At 42.4% G+C, this 16,248-nt stretch overlaps 1 protein-coding gene across 1 annotated transcript in view; it reads right to left on the reverse strand.

Moving 5' to 3' along the window:
* Positions 1 to 9,003, reverse strand: part of LOC310688179 (uncharacterized protein) — a gene marked incomplete at its 3' end in the record, with an annotated part of 317,822 nt that extends 308,819 nt beyond the window's left edge. The window contains exon 1 of the mRNA XM_083464308.1: positions 8,488 to 9,003. Coding sequence (XP_083320434.1) covers positions 8,488 to 8,819 — 332 coding nt within the window. The 5' untranslated portion in view covers positions 8,820 to 9,003. The remainder of the gene's footprint in view (positions 1 to 8,487) is intronic.
* Between the last annotated feature and the right edge of the window lie 7,245 nt (positions 9,004 to 16,248).

Below are 16,248 nucleotides of genomic sequence, written 5' to 3' on the forward strand. Positions count from 1 at the left end.
GCTTCTTCTGCAGCCGGGGAAGGAGGAGTCAGAGTGGCGTCCGTGTGCCTTCTTCTCGCGGAAGCTGAACAAATCCGAGAGGAACTACACGGTGTACGACCGAGAACTGCTTGCTATTCATGAGGCGTTCCGGAGATGGAGGCATCTGCTAGTTGGTGCACAACATAAAGTGCAAGTGTGCACGGACCATAAAAATCTAGAGTACTGGAGAACGGCGCGAGTGCTCAACCAAAGGCAGTTGAGATGGGCCCAAGAGTTCTCCAAATTTAACTTTGAGATTTGTTATGTGCCAGGCCCAGAGAATGTTAGGGCGGACGCTCTCTCACGCAAACCTGAATATTTGGAGGGGGAGGGAGCACCCGAAGAAACCCATATCATTCCAGAGGACCGCTGGGTGTGTGGGGCGACTTTGGTGGGGCAAAGGGAATTGGTAGAGGGTACGGTGCAGGATGCATACGCCCAGGGGAAACTCAGGGATCTCAGAGGGGAGGAAGACAAATCCGGTGGGTTTGAGGAGAGAAATGGGGCATTGTATTATAAGGGAGCGTTATATATACCTGAAGGGGAATTGAGGGAGAAGGTACTCAAGCAGCTGCACGATAGCCCCACAGCAGGGCACTTTGGGCAACACAAAACCATGTGGCTGGTTACCAGGGAATTTTGGTGGCCCAAGGTCAGGGAAGATGTGCGGGAGTATGTGAGAGGGTGTGAACAATGCCAAAGAGCCAAGGGGGAGAGGCGGGCGCCGGCTGGTTTATTAGAACCACTGCCCACACCTGAGAGGCCGTGGGAAGCAGTGGCAATAGATTTCATGACTGATCTGCCAAGGTCTAGAGGGAAAACAGCCATCATGGTTGTAGTAGACCTGTTAACTAAAATGGCCCACTTCATAGCCTGCTCACATGCGGTTACAGCAGAAGAAACCGCCAAATTGTTTGTAGAGAATGTGTTTAGGTTGCATGGCGCCCCCTTGAGGGTGGTTTCAGACCGAGGGAAACAATTTACTTCCAGGTTCTGGAGGAAGCTCATGAGCTTACTGCATGTAGAGGTTAATTTCTCGACGGCCCGTCATCCTGAAACCAACGGGCAGGCGGAAAGAGCAAATGGGGTTCTCCAACAATATTTGAGGTGTTATGTTAATGACAGAGAGAATGATTGGGTGGAGAAGTTGGCGTTGGCAGAATTTGCCTACAACAATGCAGAGAACGTGTCCACGGGGATGAGCCCCTTTTTGGCTAATCACGGGTGCCATCCCAGAGCCTTCCCAGGGGGGGAGGGGGAGAACTGGAGCGTTCCAGCTGCAGAACAGTTCGTGGAAGAAATGGAAGCGATCCATCGCCAGCTCCAACTCAATTTAAACAGGGCTAAGGAGGAATATAAGAGGCAGGCAGACAAAAACAGAAGGGAAGGTGAAAGCATCAGGGTGGGGGACCAGGTGTGGCTGTCAACCCAAGGGTTGCCATTCAAAGGAGGTTGTAAGAAATTAAGACCCAAAAGGCTGGGTCCGTTTGAAGTCATACAGCAGGTCAATCCAGTGACTTTCAGGCTCCGGTTACCGAACCACATGAAGCTGCACCCAGTTTTTCACAGGTCGTTGCTGTCACCGTATAGAGGAAACAGTGAGGGGAGGGTCACTAGGGGACCAGCAATGGAGGAGAAGGAACACAGCTACCATGTAGCGGAGATCCTCGATTCCAGGTGGAAGGGAGATCAAGTAGAGTATTTGGTAATGTGGGAAGGGGAACCGGAGTCGGAAAACACCTGGGTTAGGGCAGAGGATGTCAATGACGAGGTTTTAATAGAGACTTTTCATCAGAGGTTCCCACGTAAACCTCAGCCGGTAGCGAGGTTCCGAAGGGAATACTTTGCCACCACCGACGAGGAAGAGGAGTTGGAGGGGTTCCCAGATTCTGAAGAGGAAGAGGATTCAGCTGGCCAGGACGACGATCGATGGAGAGAATTGTTCGAGACGTCAGAAGATGAGGAAGATTCGTTTCGGGGTTTTAGCCCTTCACCTCCCAGGGGGGAGGAATTGGGAGGGGGTGAGGGGGGCCCTGGAGGGGAGGTGGATGTCAGGGAACTGCCATCAGAGCATCAGGTGGTGGAGGGACTCAGGCAGGATGAAAGAGACTCAACGGCTGAAGCAGGGACCAGCAGGGGGAGGAGTGGGTCTCTGAGGGAATGCGAGCAGGAGGGAGGGCTCAGGGAGGCTTCCAGCGAGAACAGTGGGGAGGTATCGGAGTCTCCCATAGGGAGACCCACACCTCGCAGGAAACTGTCACGCCGTGAGTCCAGGAGACGCGTTTCCGTTAAGGAACTTCTTTGCTGGAAACGCTTCCGCAGACAGCCACTGTCGGACTCTACTAGTGACTAGAGCAGACATGTCTGAGGAGCTCCGTCACACACGGAGGTTTGTGGGGTCGCACAAACTCTGAGGGAGCACGTTTTCACGCACAAGCAGCTAATCAAACCCTCACAATAGCCTACAAAAATTGTGTCTTTTATTTGTTTATGTAGAATGCCCTTCCGTGTTCTATGTCAGAAAAACAGGCCAGTCTCTATGCAAAAGAAAAAACGGGCACAACCCCTCCCCCCAAAAAAGTATACACACACACACATACACATCTATATATGTCTGTAACTCAGGATAACATTGCATGAAGTGCAATAAAGTTTTCAAAAGACTCTACCATTATGAATATGTTTGTCTTAGAGGTGCCGCAAGACATTAGAGTAAGTGTGTGCTACCTCTCTCTCTCTCTCTCTCTCTCTCTCTCTCTCTCCTCCTCCTCCTCTTCTTTGCCATTTAATAGGTGCTTCTGATATCCATTATTCCCTTTGTACACAGGCAGAACAATCCAGACTACAGGAAACCAGTGTAATTTATGCTGAGGTAAATTAGGCCACAGTAACAACCCTATTCCAAACTCCATTCAGCAACAAGACTGCTGCTGGCTGAGCTGGTCTGAGCCTGGCAGAGGGAAAACAAGCCTTTAAAATAGTTTGACTTGCACCACCCTTTCTCTGCTGTAAATTATGCTGGTTTTCTAGGAAACATGGCCAAGTTGAACAGAGTTTGGAAAAGGGGTAAGGCTCCTCCTGCCCCATCCCATGCCCCCGCCCACTCCCCAGAAACAGCCCTTTCTGGGGACTTACTTTACTCCCGTTTTGGTTCAGCTGCCTTTCTGAGCTGAGCTGAGGAATTTCCACTGGCATATCTGTGGCTGAGCCAGGATGAGGTCTCTGCTTCTGCCGCCTTCCCCTATTCTTTCTCAAACGGTCTCTCAGAAATATGAGAATTCCCCCAGAATCTTGAGACACGTCTATAACAATTAAATCTAAAATCAGATTTATTGGTTGTGTGGTGAGCTTAAGTGTAATTTTGCCTTTGACACCATCGGATGTTCCATGCACATGTGTGGTCTGCAGTTTGAAGAGTATATTCAAATCCTGAGCTCTGGGAAACAGTTGTTCTGCTACGTTTTGGAACAGTCAGCATCCTACCTCACAAAGAGGGGGGGAATGTAAACTGTGCTTTGCATTTACAACTCCAAACTTGTCCCTTAGCTACTGCAGTCATTGACACAAAGCAACTGGATATTTATGCTTCAAATGAAGTCAAATCCTATTTAAGCATATTTAACTCTCAATCTGTAATGTTTCTCAAGACCAGATTTGCCTCCTTTGCTATTGGGGAGAGCTGCCCTTCTGTTGGTATCCTAAGCAAGTCCATTCACATAATCATTTCATTGAATTATAGAGGGTTGGAAGGGATCCTGAGTGCCATCTAGCCCAACCCTCAGCAATTCGGGAATCTCAGCTAAAGCATCCATGACATATGGTCATCTGACATTTGCTTCAAAACCTCCAAGGAATGAGAATCTGGATTTCTGGATATTATATTTGTTTGCGATTTCCCCCTGCCTCCTTGCCAGGGTCTATTTATGCTGAGTGAACATCAAACCAAGAGAACCTCATTATTTGTTGGCCTCTGACAATGTGCACGCCCTCCCATCCTCAGAATTTGAAATGTTGGTGCATCCCTTGCAAAGCAAAACAAAAACACTTATTGTTTGCTAATGGGTATGAAAAGGTCTATGGGTGGCATTCTAAACGGATAGCAATAAGTGAATACAGTGCTTTTTTATGGGGGGACACAAGGGTACGCAATCCCCTAAACGTTTTGTGAATCTAAGTTTGGCTTCATTGAGAGGCAGTTTTTTCAATATGAGTAGGAAAATGAGAGTACTCCTAAATGTTTTTTTTTTATAAAAAAAAGCACTGAGTGAATATATTAACACCCCTCCAGAACCATTCTGAGTTCCAGCACTGAGGGCCTTCTGCCGGTTCCCTCAGTGCGAGAAGTGAAGTTAGAGGGAACCAGGCAGAGGGCCTTCTCGGTAGTGGCACCTGCCCTGTGGAAAGCCCTCCCACCAGATGTCAAAGAAATAAACAACCATCTGACGTTTAGAAGACATCTGAAGGCAGCCCTGTTTAGGGAAGTTTTTAATGACTGATGTTTTAAGGTATTTTTAATCTTTTGTTGGAAGCCGCTCAGGGAAACCCAGCCAGATGGGTGGGGTATAAATAATAAATTATTATTATTATTATATTCAATAATAATGATGATGATGTATGCTGACAGCAACAGATCTCAGGGCAGTTCACATTGTTGGTGCTTTCCAGATAGAGCATCAACTGAATGCAGAAAACCACCTACCATGTTAAATTTCCCACAATTCTCAGGAGCTCCCAGCATAATACTGTTAGGTGCCCCATACTATTTTTTTGAAATTTAACATGGTGATCAATTAATTTCCCAGATCCAGAAGCTGCTGCCAGGTAATTCTACCTCTGAAGGAATGGGTAGGGAGGAACTGCCCATGGATGGTGGGTTCTGAGGCCAGCCCTAGCCTAGTGTATGTGTGTGCATGTGAGCTTGCTACTGAAGACACTGAAAATCTACGCTGGGTATTAATTGAATCTGTGTATCTACTCAGATCAGCTGACTTGTCACTTGGGGAGCTATGACAATGGCCAATTGCTTGCTTCTCAAATATGTATAACATGTTGCGCTCTGACCTTGACCATCCTTGCATGATATATTTTAGCTTTGCTTGCTTTTTAAGTAGCCATGCTAATTTCAGGTGGACACAACATCCCCGGCACAGTTATTATATCTGCTGTGCGTTTGTTGAAGAGGCAGTGAAGTGGCAAAAAACACTGTTTATCCCTGGTCAACGGCGACAGAATTCCACCCTGAGGAAATCCTGCTCATACAGTTCATCTGTTTGAGTAGTATTCAGGGAGAAGAAGAAAGGGTCCATTACTTAAAATGGTAAGAGGAAGAGTAATGAGCGAAAACTAAAAACATTCAGGTTAAATGTGAAAGAAAACTTCTCCACCGTTACAGTAATTTGGCATTGGAAATAACTGCCAAGGGAAGTAGTCAAGCCATTGTCAGTTAAATTATGCTATTCGGGATTAAATTGGATATAGCTCCAGTGAGAACAATGAAGAAAAATGTTGTGCATGATGCATAAGGTTTGAATGGGGTGTGTATGTAAGTACTCTATTTATTTTTAATTCTTTCCACAATGCCTACATTATTTTGAACGAAGCTATTATTAGAGATGCAAATTTAGAAACAGACCACACTGTCTGCATTCGAGACGGTGAGGCAATGGTTATCGCCCATTTTATACAATCCAGCTACTCTATATATTGTCCAACTCTTTTACCATTATATATACTTACAAACAAAACCAAGGGTGGGGGAGGAAATCTGATTACGATGATTCATGCTATTCAAAAAACATTACAAACATTAATAACAATTATCCCATTTACCAGAGGCTTAGACTGATTATTAAACCAGCTGCAAACCATTTATATACAGTTGGGGCTTTGCCAGCAAGCTCAGTTCTGAAATGACATTCTTCTGCCCAGCTGCAAAAAATAATAATTCTCACCATTTTGTCTTCCAATGTTCTGCTCCCCCATCAGTGGCCCCCTCCAGACGTGTCTCTGTTTGCCTGCAGCAAAGTTTCAGCGTAAATGGTTTTTTGTGGGGGAAGGGTCTGGAAATAAGTGTAAAGTCAACTTGCAGAATTAAAAACAAATTAAAATAAGTCCGTTTTTATATTTAAAAAACATTGAAAACATACAAAGTTAACTATTAGGGGGATTAGAAGAAATATGAATACCCCATCACATAGAAGAGCTTTAAATATACAGATATTTTCAGGCAGTGCTGGTGGTCTAGAACCATCAATACTGTCAGTGATTGGCAGCAGCAGGAATATACATATGAGGAACACATACAGTATTTATTTCCACTAGCTGGATCTAACTGCTGTAGTGCATGAGATGACGTATCTGTGATTAAAGGCTTTCACAGCCCACCACATGATAAGGTAACTATAGATAACTATAAAAAAATTCCTTCCAGTAGCACCTTAAAGACCAACTAAGTTAGTTCTTGGTATGAGCTTTCGTGTGCATGCACACTTCTTCAGATACACTGAAGATAACTATATGCAACTAAGTTGCAACAATATTATTATACTATTATAGTATCTTTTTTTTATGTTCCAAAGCATGAAAGGTTTTTAAGCTCATGCTGGATACAATCATTTGCTGTGTTATTAATAAAGGTAAAGGGACCCCTGACCATTAGGTCCAGTCGTGGCTGACTCTGGGGTTGCGGCGCTCATCTCGCTTTATTGGCTGAGGGAGCCGGCATAGAGCTTCCGGGTCATGTGGTCAGCATGACTAAGCAGCTTCTGGCGAACCAGAGCAGCGCACGGAAACACCGTTTACCTTCCCGCTGGAGTGGTACCTATTTATCTACTTGCACTTTGACGTGCTTTCGAACTGCTAGGTTGGCAGGGGCAGGGACTGAGCAACGGGAGCTCACCCCGTCGCGGGGATTCAAACCGCCGACCTTCTGCTTGCCCATATTTTGAGGGATGGAGGCTTGTACCATCCTACACATCAACAAATCTGATGGGATAAATCCATTGCCCTGTCCAGTACAGTATGAGGCTGGATCTACATTGATATGTAAAAACATTATGAACTATAACATTACATAACTCTCAATGCAGCTTTCCATTGTCAAAGTTTCACAGCTCTACATTTTTATAACGCATTTCTGACGTTATAACCAATGAGTATAGATTTGCCCTGAGTCTCTCAATGAGAGCAGCGTTTGCACAAACTGATGCCTCCTCATCTCCTTGGCCATTTACCCAAGCACTGTGAAGCTTCTCAATAGGCTGTGATTGACCCCAACACCATAGAAGTAAGCAAGCTTCTTCATTAGAATAGATTGGCTTTGTGGGTGTGTAGGATGGTGTAAACTTCCAGGCATTTAGATTATCTCACCCTCTTATGTAGCCAGCCAATCACCGCACCCTGTAGAAGTGGGCTTCTTCCAGGTAACATCTCATCCGAGTTTGAGTCCGTCTGATGTGGCTCCTGCCCTTTGGAACTTCCTCCTGTTACATCTCAGATATCTGTTGAAGACTCACCTCTTTAAATGAGCCTTCTAAGGGGAGATTGATTTGAAATTGTTTTTATTGTTTTAACTGTTTTGATATATGCCATTGTTTTATGTGTGTTTTTATTGTACTGTGAAATTGCTTTGAGAAGAGATTCATAAATGAAATGAAAATGAATAAATGAATGGATAATACAATGCACTTCCAGAGGAGTAAATCAGAAAAGCTGTAACAGCAGCTGACATATGAAAAGAAGGTAACATCACCACAGGCATGGGTTGTCACTAACTGGGGTGACAGAAGTGGAAATCCTCCCACATTGCAGATGCTTTAAAGGGAAGAGAGGGATCAGGGGCCTGATCCTCCTTGCTGTCTACGACTCACACGACTAGTGGTGGGGTTGAATGTTTATAGCCCTCTTATCAATAAAAAAAACACACCGTACTTTGTGATATCTTGAATCATGAATTGCTAGCAGATCCACATGCCAGTTCCATTTATTACACTGGGCAACGATTTTTTACTTTTTGAATGTTGTCTAGATTTCTACAATTGATTTAGGGTATTTTTGCACTGCTGAATCAGGAAATGGCATCCGTTTCTGTCCATCAGGTCAGGTTTTTGTGCTATGTTGATTTGAAGAAAAAAAAACAGATCTTGTGACAAAATCGATTACATTTTTGTGGCATTATCAGCTGATTTTTGTCAACACATATCATCCTAAATAAGTTTTTAAGAGAAAAAAATGTATTCCCAACAACATATATTGATTACCTGATAGAAACATCGATTGCTGTAAACTGAATGGTGGGCATTGATAAAGGTAAGTACACATAAATTGCATGTTGCTTCACCATTTTTCAAACTTCAGGGCTTGAACTTCCGTTTCTTGGAACTCCTGGAATGCTCAGCGGCAGGGAGGCCTCTCTTCAGAGTCCAACAGTAGTCAGCCATCATGACTGCTACCCAGAGACCCTGATACCTGGTCTCCATCTCTTTCATGTCCTGATGGAATCTCTCCCCCTGCTCGTCACTCATTGAACCCAGGTTCTCAGGAAACTGGTCCATATGTGAAAATAGGTAGTGCATCTTGACACTCATGTTGCAGCCCAGGTTTCTGAAAGCAGTCAGCATGTTGTTGACAAGTTCTGCGTAGTTTCTGGCCTTATTGTTGCCCAGAAAGTTCTTCACTACCAGAACAAATGCCTTCCATGCTTCCAGTTCCACTTCGTTCATTGAGTTTCCGAACTCTGGATCTCTGATGAGCTGACGGATCTGAGGACCGTCAAAGATGCCAGCTTTCAACTTCTCCATGGTCAATCCTGGAAAAGCCTGGCACAAGTAAGTGAAGCAGTCACCATCCTTGTCCAGAGCCTTGGTGAACTGCTTGATTAAGCCGAGCTTGATGTGCAGCGGTGGGAAAAGTATTCTGTCTCTGTGCACCAGAGGGTCGTTGATGACGTTCCTTTCTTTGCAAGGCACCAATTCCTCCCGCACAGGCCAGTCCTTCTTCGTGTAATGCTGAGCACGATCCCTACTATCCCACACGCACAGAAAACATGGGTACTTGGTGAAGCCAGACTGTTGTCCCAACAAAAAGTCAGGTCAACGCAAATAAACCACTTATGCTGATCATAACCAATTTTCTCCAGCACATACTTGACCGCTTCATAATTCTCCTTCAGTGTACTCGAGTGAGCCAGGGGTATAGAGGCAAACTGGTTGCTGTTGTGTAGCAGAACACATTTCAGTGATCGCTTGCTGCTGTCAATGAACAGTCTCCAATCTTTGGGTTCGTACTGTGGCACTCCAAGCTTGAGCAGAAGCTGTGCAATATCTGCACAGTACACCAAGTCCTTCTCTCCCGAGAAAAAACGGAAGTACTCTTGATGCCTGTTGCGGAAGAAGCTGATGTGAGCACTGTCAGAGAGGAGGTTTTTTTCCTTCAATCAGGATGCCAACAGTTCGGCAGAGTCCTTTGACAAGCTGAGGTCGCGAACTAGATCATTCAACTCCTTTTGGGAAAATGGATGTGGAGCATCATCTTCAAGAACCACTTCTTCTTCTTCATGTCCTTCAACACTGGAGGCATCTTCGTCACTAATGTCAGGAAGTTCTCCGAAGATAGGCACTGGATTTTCATCACAATGAGCTACAGGACAACGTGCTGATTGAAGATCAGGATACTTGAGGCTGTTCCGGTTCTTTCTGTTGATCCCAGTCACATCAACAGTGCAGAAGTAGCAGTCAGTGACATGGTTTGTCGGCTCCCTCCAAGCCATGGGAATTCCAAAGTTCAGACTCCTCTTGCCATTGGTCCACCCACGCAGAGTCTCGGTGCATGCCTTGCACACCATGTGTGGCGCCCAAGCTTTATCCTGGTCACCAAGTTTAATATGAAAATAACTTTATGCTTTGCTGCACCAATTTATGGAAGATTTCGAGGTTTTATGACTTCAAACTGATCCCTTTTCAACATAATCACCCAGAACTATCGGACCTGAATAATTCTTGTCATTAAAATAATCATTTCCAATCAAAACAATTATTCGACGTAGCATTTTACCCCCACCAACTTCTTCTAAAATGCTCCACACAAGCGTACATGTGAACAAAAACGTTAAAAAACGACATATGCCCATACCTCAAAAACTTGACCTGATTGAGCAAAACCAATGTGATTTTTGGATTCAGCGCATCAGATTCATCCTAAATCATCTGAAAAAACGCAGACAACAAATTTGTTGTTGACCAGTGTTATGAATTTGCGTCTCTATGACAGCCTACAGCTTGAGGGTCAGGTTAATTCATTGATGATTAAATTCAACACAACAAAGAAAAGGAATTCATTCCAGCAGGAGAGGATCTGTGAAGTGTTTCATATACTCCCTTTCCACAGAGACAGATTACCAAACAGGAAGAGGAGGGCACACCTTTTGGGGGCCCACAACAGTGGATCAGAATAATATTTATTTGATCTTGAGAGAAAATTACAATCAAGCTTTCTTAGTTCAATGTTATCCCACTAGAGCTTGCGCACAAGAAACCTCCAGATACGAAGCTTTCTGTGAGTTAGGTGTGTTGCAAGTTCCCTACTAGGACTGACTCCAGGTCCTAGTAAAATATTTGTGAGTAACTGAGTACAGTAGAAGCTTTGAGATAATTTGCAAGGGGTGGCCTGAGATTTCAGCTGCCCAGGGACCTCCACAGGGTTTAATCCAGCACTTTCCTTCCATGTACGAGGGATAATTATTGAAATCGGAAGTGTGTGATACTCGCACACTATGACAACTTCCAAATATTGGGTGAAGATTCTTTGCACAAAATCTGATCAATGTGTAAGAATTGCACAGCAATTGTGTGAATCTTAATTTGTTGTATTGGGACTGGGGAAAGACACACTTCCCAATGGATTTTAGCTATTAACCTGATAGCTGTGTCTCTAAAACAAAAACTGAACATGTACTGGATGTTGTTTCCATTAGGCTTGTTCAGGTGGGAGTCAGAACGACAAGCTATTGCCATTACAAATCTGCACAGCAGCAAGATGATGATTACAGCTTGCAGCATATTCATTGTGATGCATAGGTTCAAGGTGAAATTCACCCTGGAATCATTAAAAACTTTATGAACCTTTCTAGTGAGCTGTGCCCCAGCTCAGAGTAAGCCTGCTTTGATTTATGATTTGTGTTCAGACAGGGTGCAATAACCTCTTGAGACAGGTGCTAAAATGAACCGCATCTGAACTTTATTGAAGAGCTAGCAGACACAATCCAGACAATGTCCTGCTTTCTGCAGATGGCTGTCTCCCTGAGGACCTTCTAGAGCTGAAAAGTAATAGGAAGGTCTCTAGGCATGTCTCCCAACATTTCTGACCTGGGCAGAGATTATTGGCCAGAGGCCAGCTTTAACTGAGAACTGCCTGATATAAACACTGCTGGTTCCAGCCGTAGCAGAAATTAACTCTTTAGGCTTCTGTTGTGAGGGACCTAGACTTTGTATGGTGGCAAGGAAAATAATCCATTCTGCAGTGTTTCGCTTTGGAATGCACAAGTGCATTGTTGCTTTTGCAGAAAGTATTCCGTTACAAAGCCGCTATATGCGAGACCCAGCAGTGGTAAAGCTACCAGACATCAGCATTCCTGGAAACAATGCCTGCGAACAGTTTAATTATTTTGTTCTTTAAATCTCCCTGCCAAGAGTCCTTACTGGATTAAGTATTCAACACCAAGAGATTAAAGAGGTATATCCCTATAGCTACCAATGAACACATTGCCACATAATCACTCGGATTATCTTTCTAAGGAAGTAGATCAAAGCTCTGCTTTTTTTTTGTGTGGGTATCAGATAATAAAGGCCAAGGATAAACCAAACTCTCATCACTTTTACATCTATCCCCCAGCTAGGAGAGCAAGACTAAAGAAGAGGGGATGTATAAAGGTAAAGCCAATGGAAAATGATTTGTTCCTGCACAACTTCTGCTATAACAGGAACACAGATGACCAATTTAAGGGGACTCGGGAGATGCTAGGTTACAAGGAACCTTTTAAGGGTGCATAAAGAAAAGCAATTAGTAGATTGCAAACCCCTTTGAAAGAAAGAGTAAATAAACAGTCAGTCACAAGCAAATCATACCATTTATGCATGGCTTTCTATAGTGTGTGTGCATTGCAGATAGCCTAGCTTGCATTCATCAATGACTCTTTGCAAGGAAGCCTTTAAAAGACATTGCTATATATAGCAGAGAATAAAAGTTTAATTCTAAACAAGGCAACTTTCCAGAGTTTTAAGAGCACAGATTCTTGAAAGGCTGGCATATAAAGACTGCGCATCTAACAGTGCATGCTTACTCAGAAGCAAGTTTCTTTGTGTTTCGGATTGCAGCCTTAAATAGCCTTATATTTTGATTAGTCACTACGGATGAAGGACAATACAGCAACACAGTCATGATTTGTTCTGCGCTGATGAATTGGATCTAATGTTGACTTGAAGAAGCATTTTCCATTAATAAAAAGGACCTGACATTACTTAGTCAGCTCAGTGACCTATCCATAGCGTATCAGCATCTGTCTGAACTGACAGCATTTTTCTAGGGTGTAAGGTGAATTATTTTCCAGTTACATATGCAACATAGCTAATTTACCAAGGTTTCAGCCCTTCCTAGAGCAGCCTTGACCATACATTGATAATCACATGACTAGAAGGGTCTGTTTAATTTTTTAAGCATGACTTTAGTTTGCTCTTGAACAGAGAAGGTTGAAAAATAATGATGAACAAAAAATATATATGTGTTTTTCCAAGTTTATTCGACATTTGATATTTTCCCATTTCTGTATTCTCTGCCTGGAAAACTAATAAATGTAAATTGCAGCTTATAAAAGTTTTTTGCTACACACACAGACACCCAGGCTCTCTGGTGACACATTTCTGCTCATCATGGGAAGACAAGAAACTGCAACTGACATTCAGCTACCCACATACAGAGTAACTTTGAGTGTGATAGTGATACAAGGAAACAGGAAGTAGGAATGTTTCATATTTCCCGCTTGTGTGTGAAATGCGCCTTTCGTTCTCTAGTCCCCTCCTCCAAAGGAGATGCATGAATTCTGAATGTTTATGCATCTATTTACTCTGAAAGATCAATGTTAAGCATTTTTCAGATGGCAAGACTACAGTGTGATAGTTTAGGCAAAGCCAGTAACCCCTTCCTGGCCTATCTGACTTTACATACCCCATTTACACTGGGGTTACATTCCACGTGTTTATTTGGACCGCCATTGAAAAAGCCTGCAAACTCCCTGCAAACCTCTGAAAACCATTTTAAAAACCTTTTAAAAAAAAACAACAGATCTACCATACTCAACCACAATCGATCCCTCCAAACCTCCTTGCTGAGAATCTGACTATCCACAGGCCTCAAAGGGCTCGTGGGATTGCTAGACACAGTTTTTATGCCATTTTTGCTGTTTTCGTGCTCTTTTTATTTTATTTTATTTTTTTAAAAAATATTTTATTAAGGATTTTCTTGTTTTACAGAAGTGTAGTGCCTCGTGTTGTTGTTTTTTTCATGTAACATTTTTACAAATCCGTTTCATTTGTTGAGGCATTAGGGGGAGAAGAAGAAGAAAAAAGAAAGAAAAAAGAAAGGGGGTGGACAGAGGGAAGATGGATGGGGGTGGGGTGGCGGTGTTTCTATTATGTTTAATGTATGTAGAGTTTGGTGTCAGCGTTGCTTGTGTTGTTCACTTGTGTTCCTTTGGTGGTGAGAGAGGTTGGGGTTGGCCTAGGGTGTGATTGTTTGCTTGTGATTGGCTGTGGTGATCTTTGTTTTCGTGTGTGAGTGATTTAGAACCGCTTTTGCCCCTTTTCATACCACTTCCAGGTCTGCAACACATGCTTTGAAAACACATAAATGTGGGGTTGCCTGTACATGCGCGTGCACACAAGCACACACTGGTTGCATTCAGACAGCACTTTATTCAATTCACCCAGTGTTTCCTTACTTGATAGTTTCCACATTTTCGAAACCAGAGGCCTTTCTCCTGGGCATGGTCGGCCAATTGGTGCCAAAGAAGGATAGAACTTTCTTTATGTATGCCACAACAGCAGCAAGAATACTTATTGCAAAGCACTGGAAGACACAAGATCTACCCACCAGGGAAGAATGGCAGATGAAGCTGATGGACTACATGGAATTGGCGGAAATGACTGGCAGAATCCGAGACCAGGGAGAAGAGTCGGTGGAAGAAGATTGGAAAAAATTTAAAGTATATTTACAGAAATATTGCAAAATTAATGAATGCTAGAAGGATGTTGGAATGAAGTTATATGGTTTTAGCAGAAATGTAATAAAGAATTAAGTAAAAGTTGATTGATAATGGGCAAAAATGGAAAAATTGAAGGATAGGCTGTTAAGATAAATTATAGAAAAAAAAATGAGAAAGATGGAAAGAATTTGCTGAAATAGTTAACTGAAGTAGAATACAAAAAGGGAGGTGTGAGGCGAGGCGGTCGAGAAAACAAGTAAATGAAAAGTAAAGATGTGTTTTTAAATGTTTTTGTTTTTAAACGTTTTTGCTTTTTTGTTTTGATGTACTGGGGTTTTTTTGGTTTTTTTTTCTTTCTTATTCTGGTTTTCGTTTTCTTTTGATATATTGTATTGTAACTTTTTACTGTCTCCCTTTTTTCTCTTTTTCTGTAATTGTTAAACTTTTAATAAATATCATTTAAAAAAAAAGATAGTTTCCGCATTTTCTGTGATTTTTCACAAAACATAAACCGAAAAGTAGAAGGGTGTTTTGAGCGTGAAAGCAATTCTTAGGTTTGCAGAGGTGAAACAAAATGGAGGCAGCCCTAAAGAGCTAAATAGCTATGTGCATCAGGCCCTGAAGCAAGATGTAGGGCTGTATCAAATGCTAGTCCTACGCAGAGTAGACTCACTGAAATTGATACAACTCCCTGAAGTTGACATTACAACCCTAACTTCGTGCACTATATAACTGAACTCCCAAGTGCCTACAACTATATTCACTATTTTTTTTAATTTATATTAATGCCAAACGTTTGTTTCATCAAACAGCACCCTGGGAAAGCTGGCAAGATATTGTGCTAGTACAAAGGTTGGTATGACCATTTCTAAGCATTTATTTGCTGATGCGGCAAGTTTTAAAACTGTGCCATTAAACGACCTGTTTAGCTTAAACATTTTGCAACTCAGCACAAATCTTAATGTTATGCAATAACTAACTGGAAGAAAACATTGTTACACATTAAGAATTGCATTTATTGTTCTGCTGTTTCGCACTAAGCTTTATCAGCAACATTTCTGAATACCAAAAATGCAGGGCTCTTTTTTGAACATTGTTGAATGCTCTGAAAGTATATTATCCTGAGCTGCACTGAAAATCAAAACTTCTTATCTTGGCAAAATGTGATCTGTGCAAATAAAATTATCTGTAGCACTCTAGAAAATGCTTGTACAAATATATATGAAATTTGGGTGATTTACTGCCATGAAACAATATGCAGTTCTTTTCTGTAGCGTGGGCTTCGTAAAATTTTAATCTCAATTTAATTAAATGACAGTGGGGTATTGTCAGTGCATGGTGTTGATGTACAAAAACAATACTTTTTTCTTTAATTCTATCCTTTTAACAATTTCATATGTGTCTTAATATTAAATCCGTCCCCCCCCCAGTAATAGAAGCTGTGTACAAAAATGTATTTAATGGCTTTATTTTCCTTTCATGCCAAATAATTATATTTTATCTCCTGCCATGCAGAGAATTTAATTTTAAAATACTTTATCTTTAGCTCTATCTTTATATATAGAAAACCAATTCCCCGCATTATTATTGATTTAAACACATTTTCTCCGTGTTTATTCTCCTGTACCAGCCATACTTTTCCCCCCTGGGTTTTCTTTTTCTTAGGAGGGGGTGTCGTGGTGGGGAGAGAAGCCTACAAAATCAGCTTAGACTGGAATGAATAACCTTTTGTATCAACGTTTTGGCCTGGAGCCATTTATAAGTTGAGGTGCACATTGCCCCATTGTTTCAAGTGGGATTTCCATGTATTTGTAAGAATTTGTAGGAACCAGTGCCTTCAGTTGCTTTGGTCATTAGCAAATGGTAAAGGCTTGTCCTTATAGTAGTCCTGATAGTGACAGAACAAAAGATGCAAGGACTATATAGCTTTGGGTGCCAGTTCTGGTGGCCAAGGGTAAAAACAAAATTGCCGTCAT

The sequence above is a fragment of the Podarcis liolepis genome (genome assembly GCF_965112155.1).
Source record: "Podarcis liolepis genome assembly, chromosome: 10".
Lineage (NCBI taxonomy): Eukaryota > Metazoa > Chordata > Lepidosauria > Squamata > Lacertidae > Podarcis > Podarcis liolepis.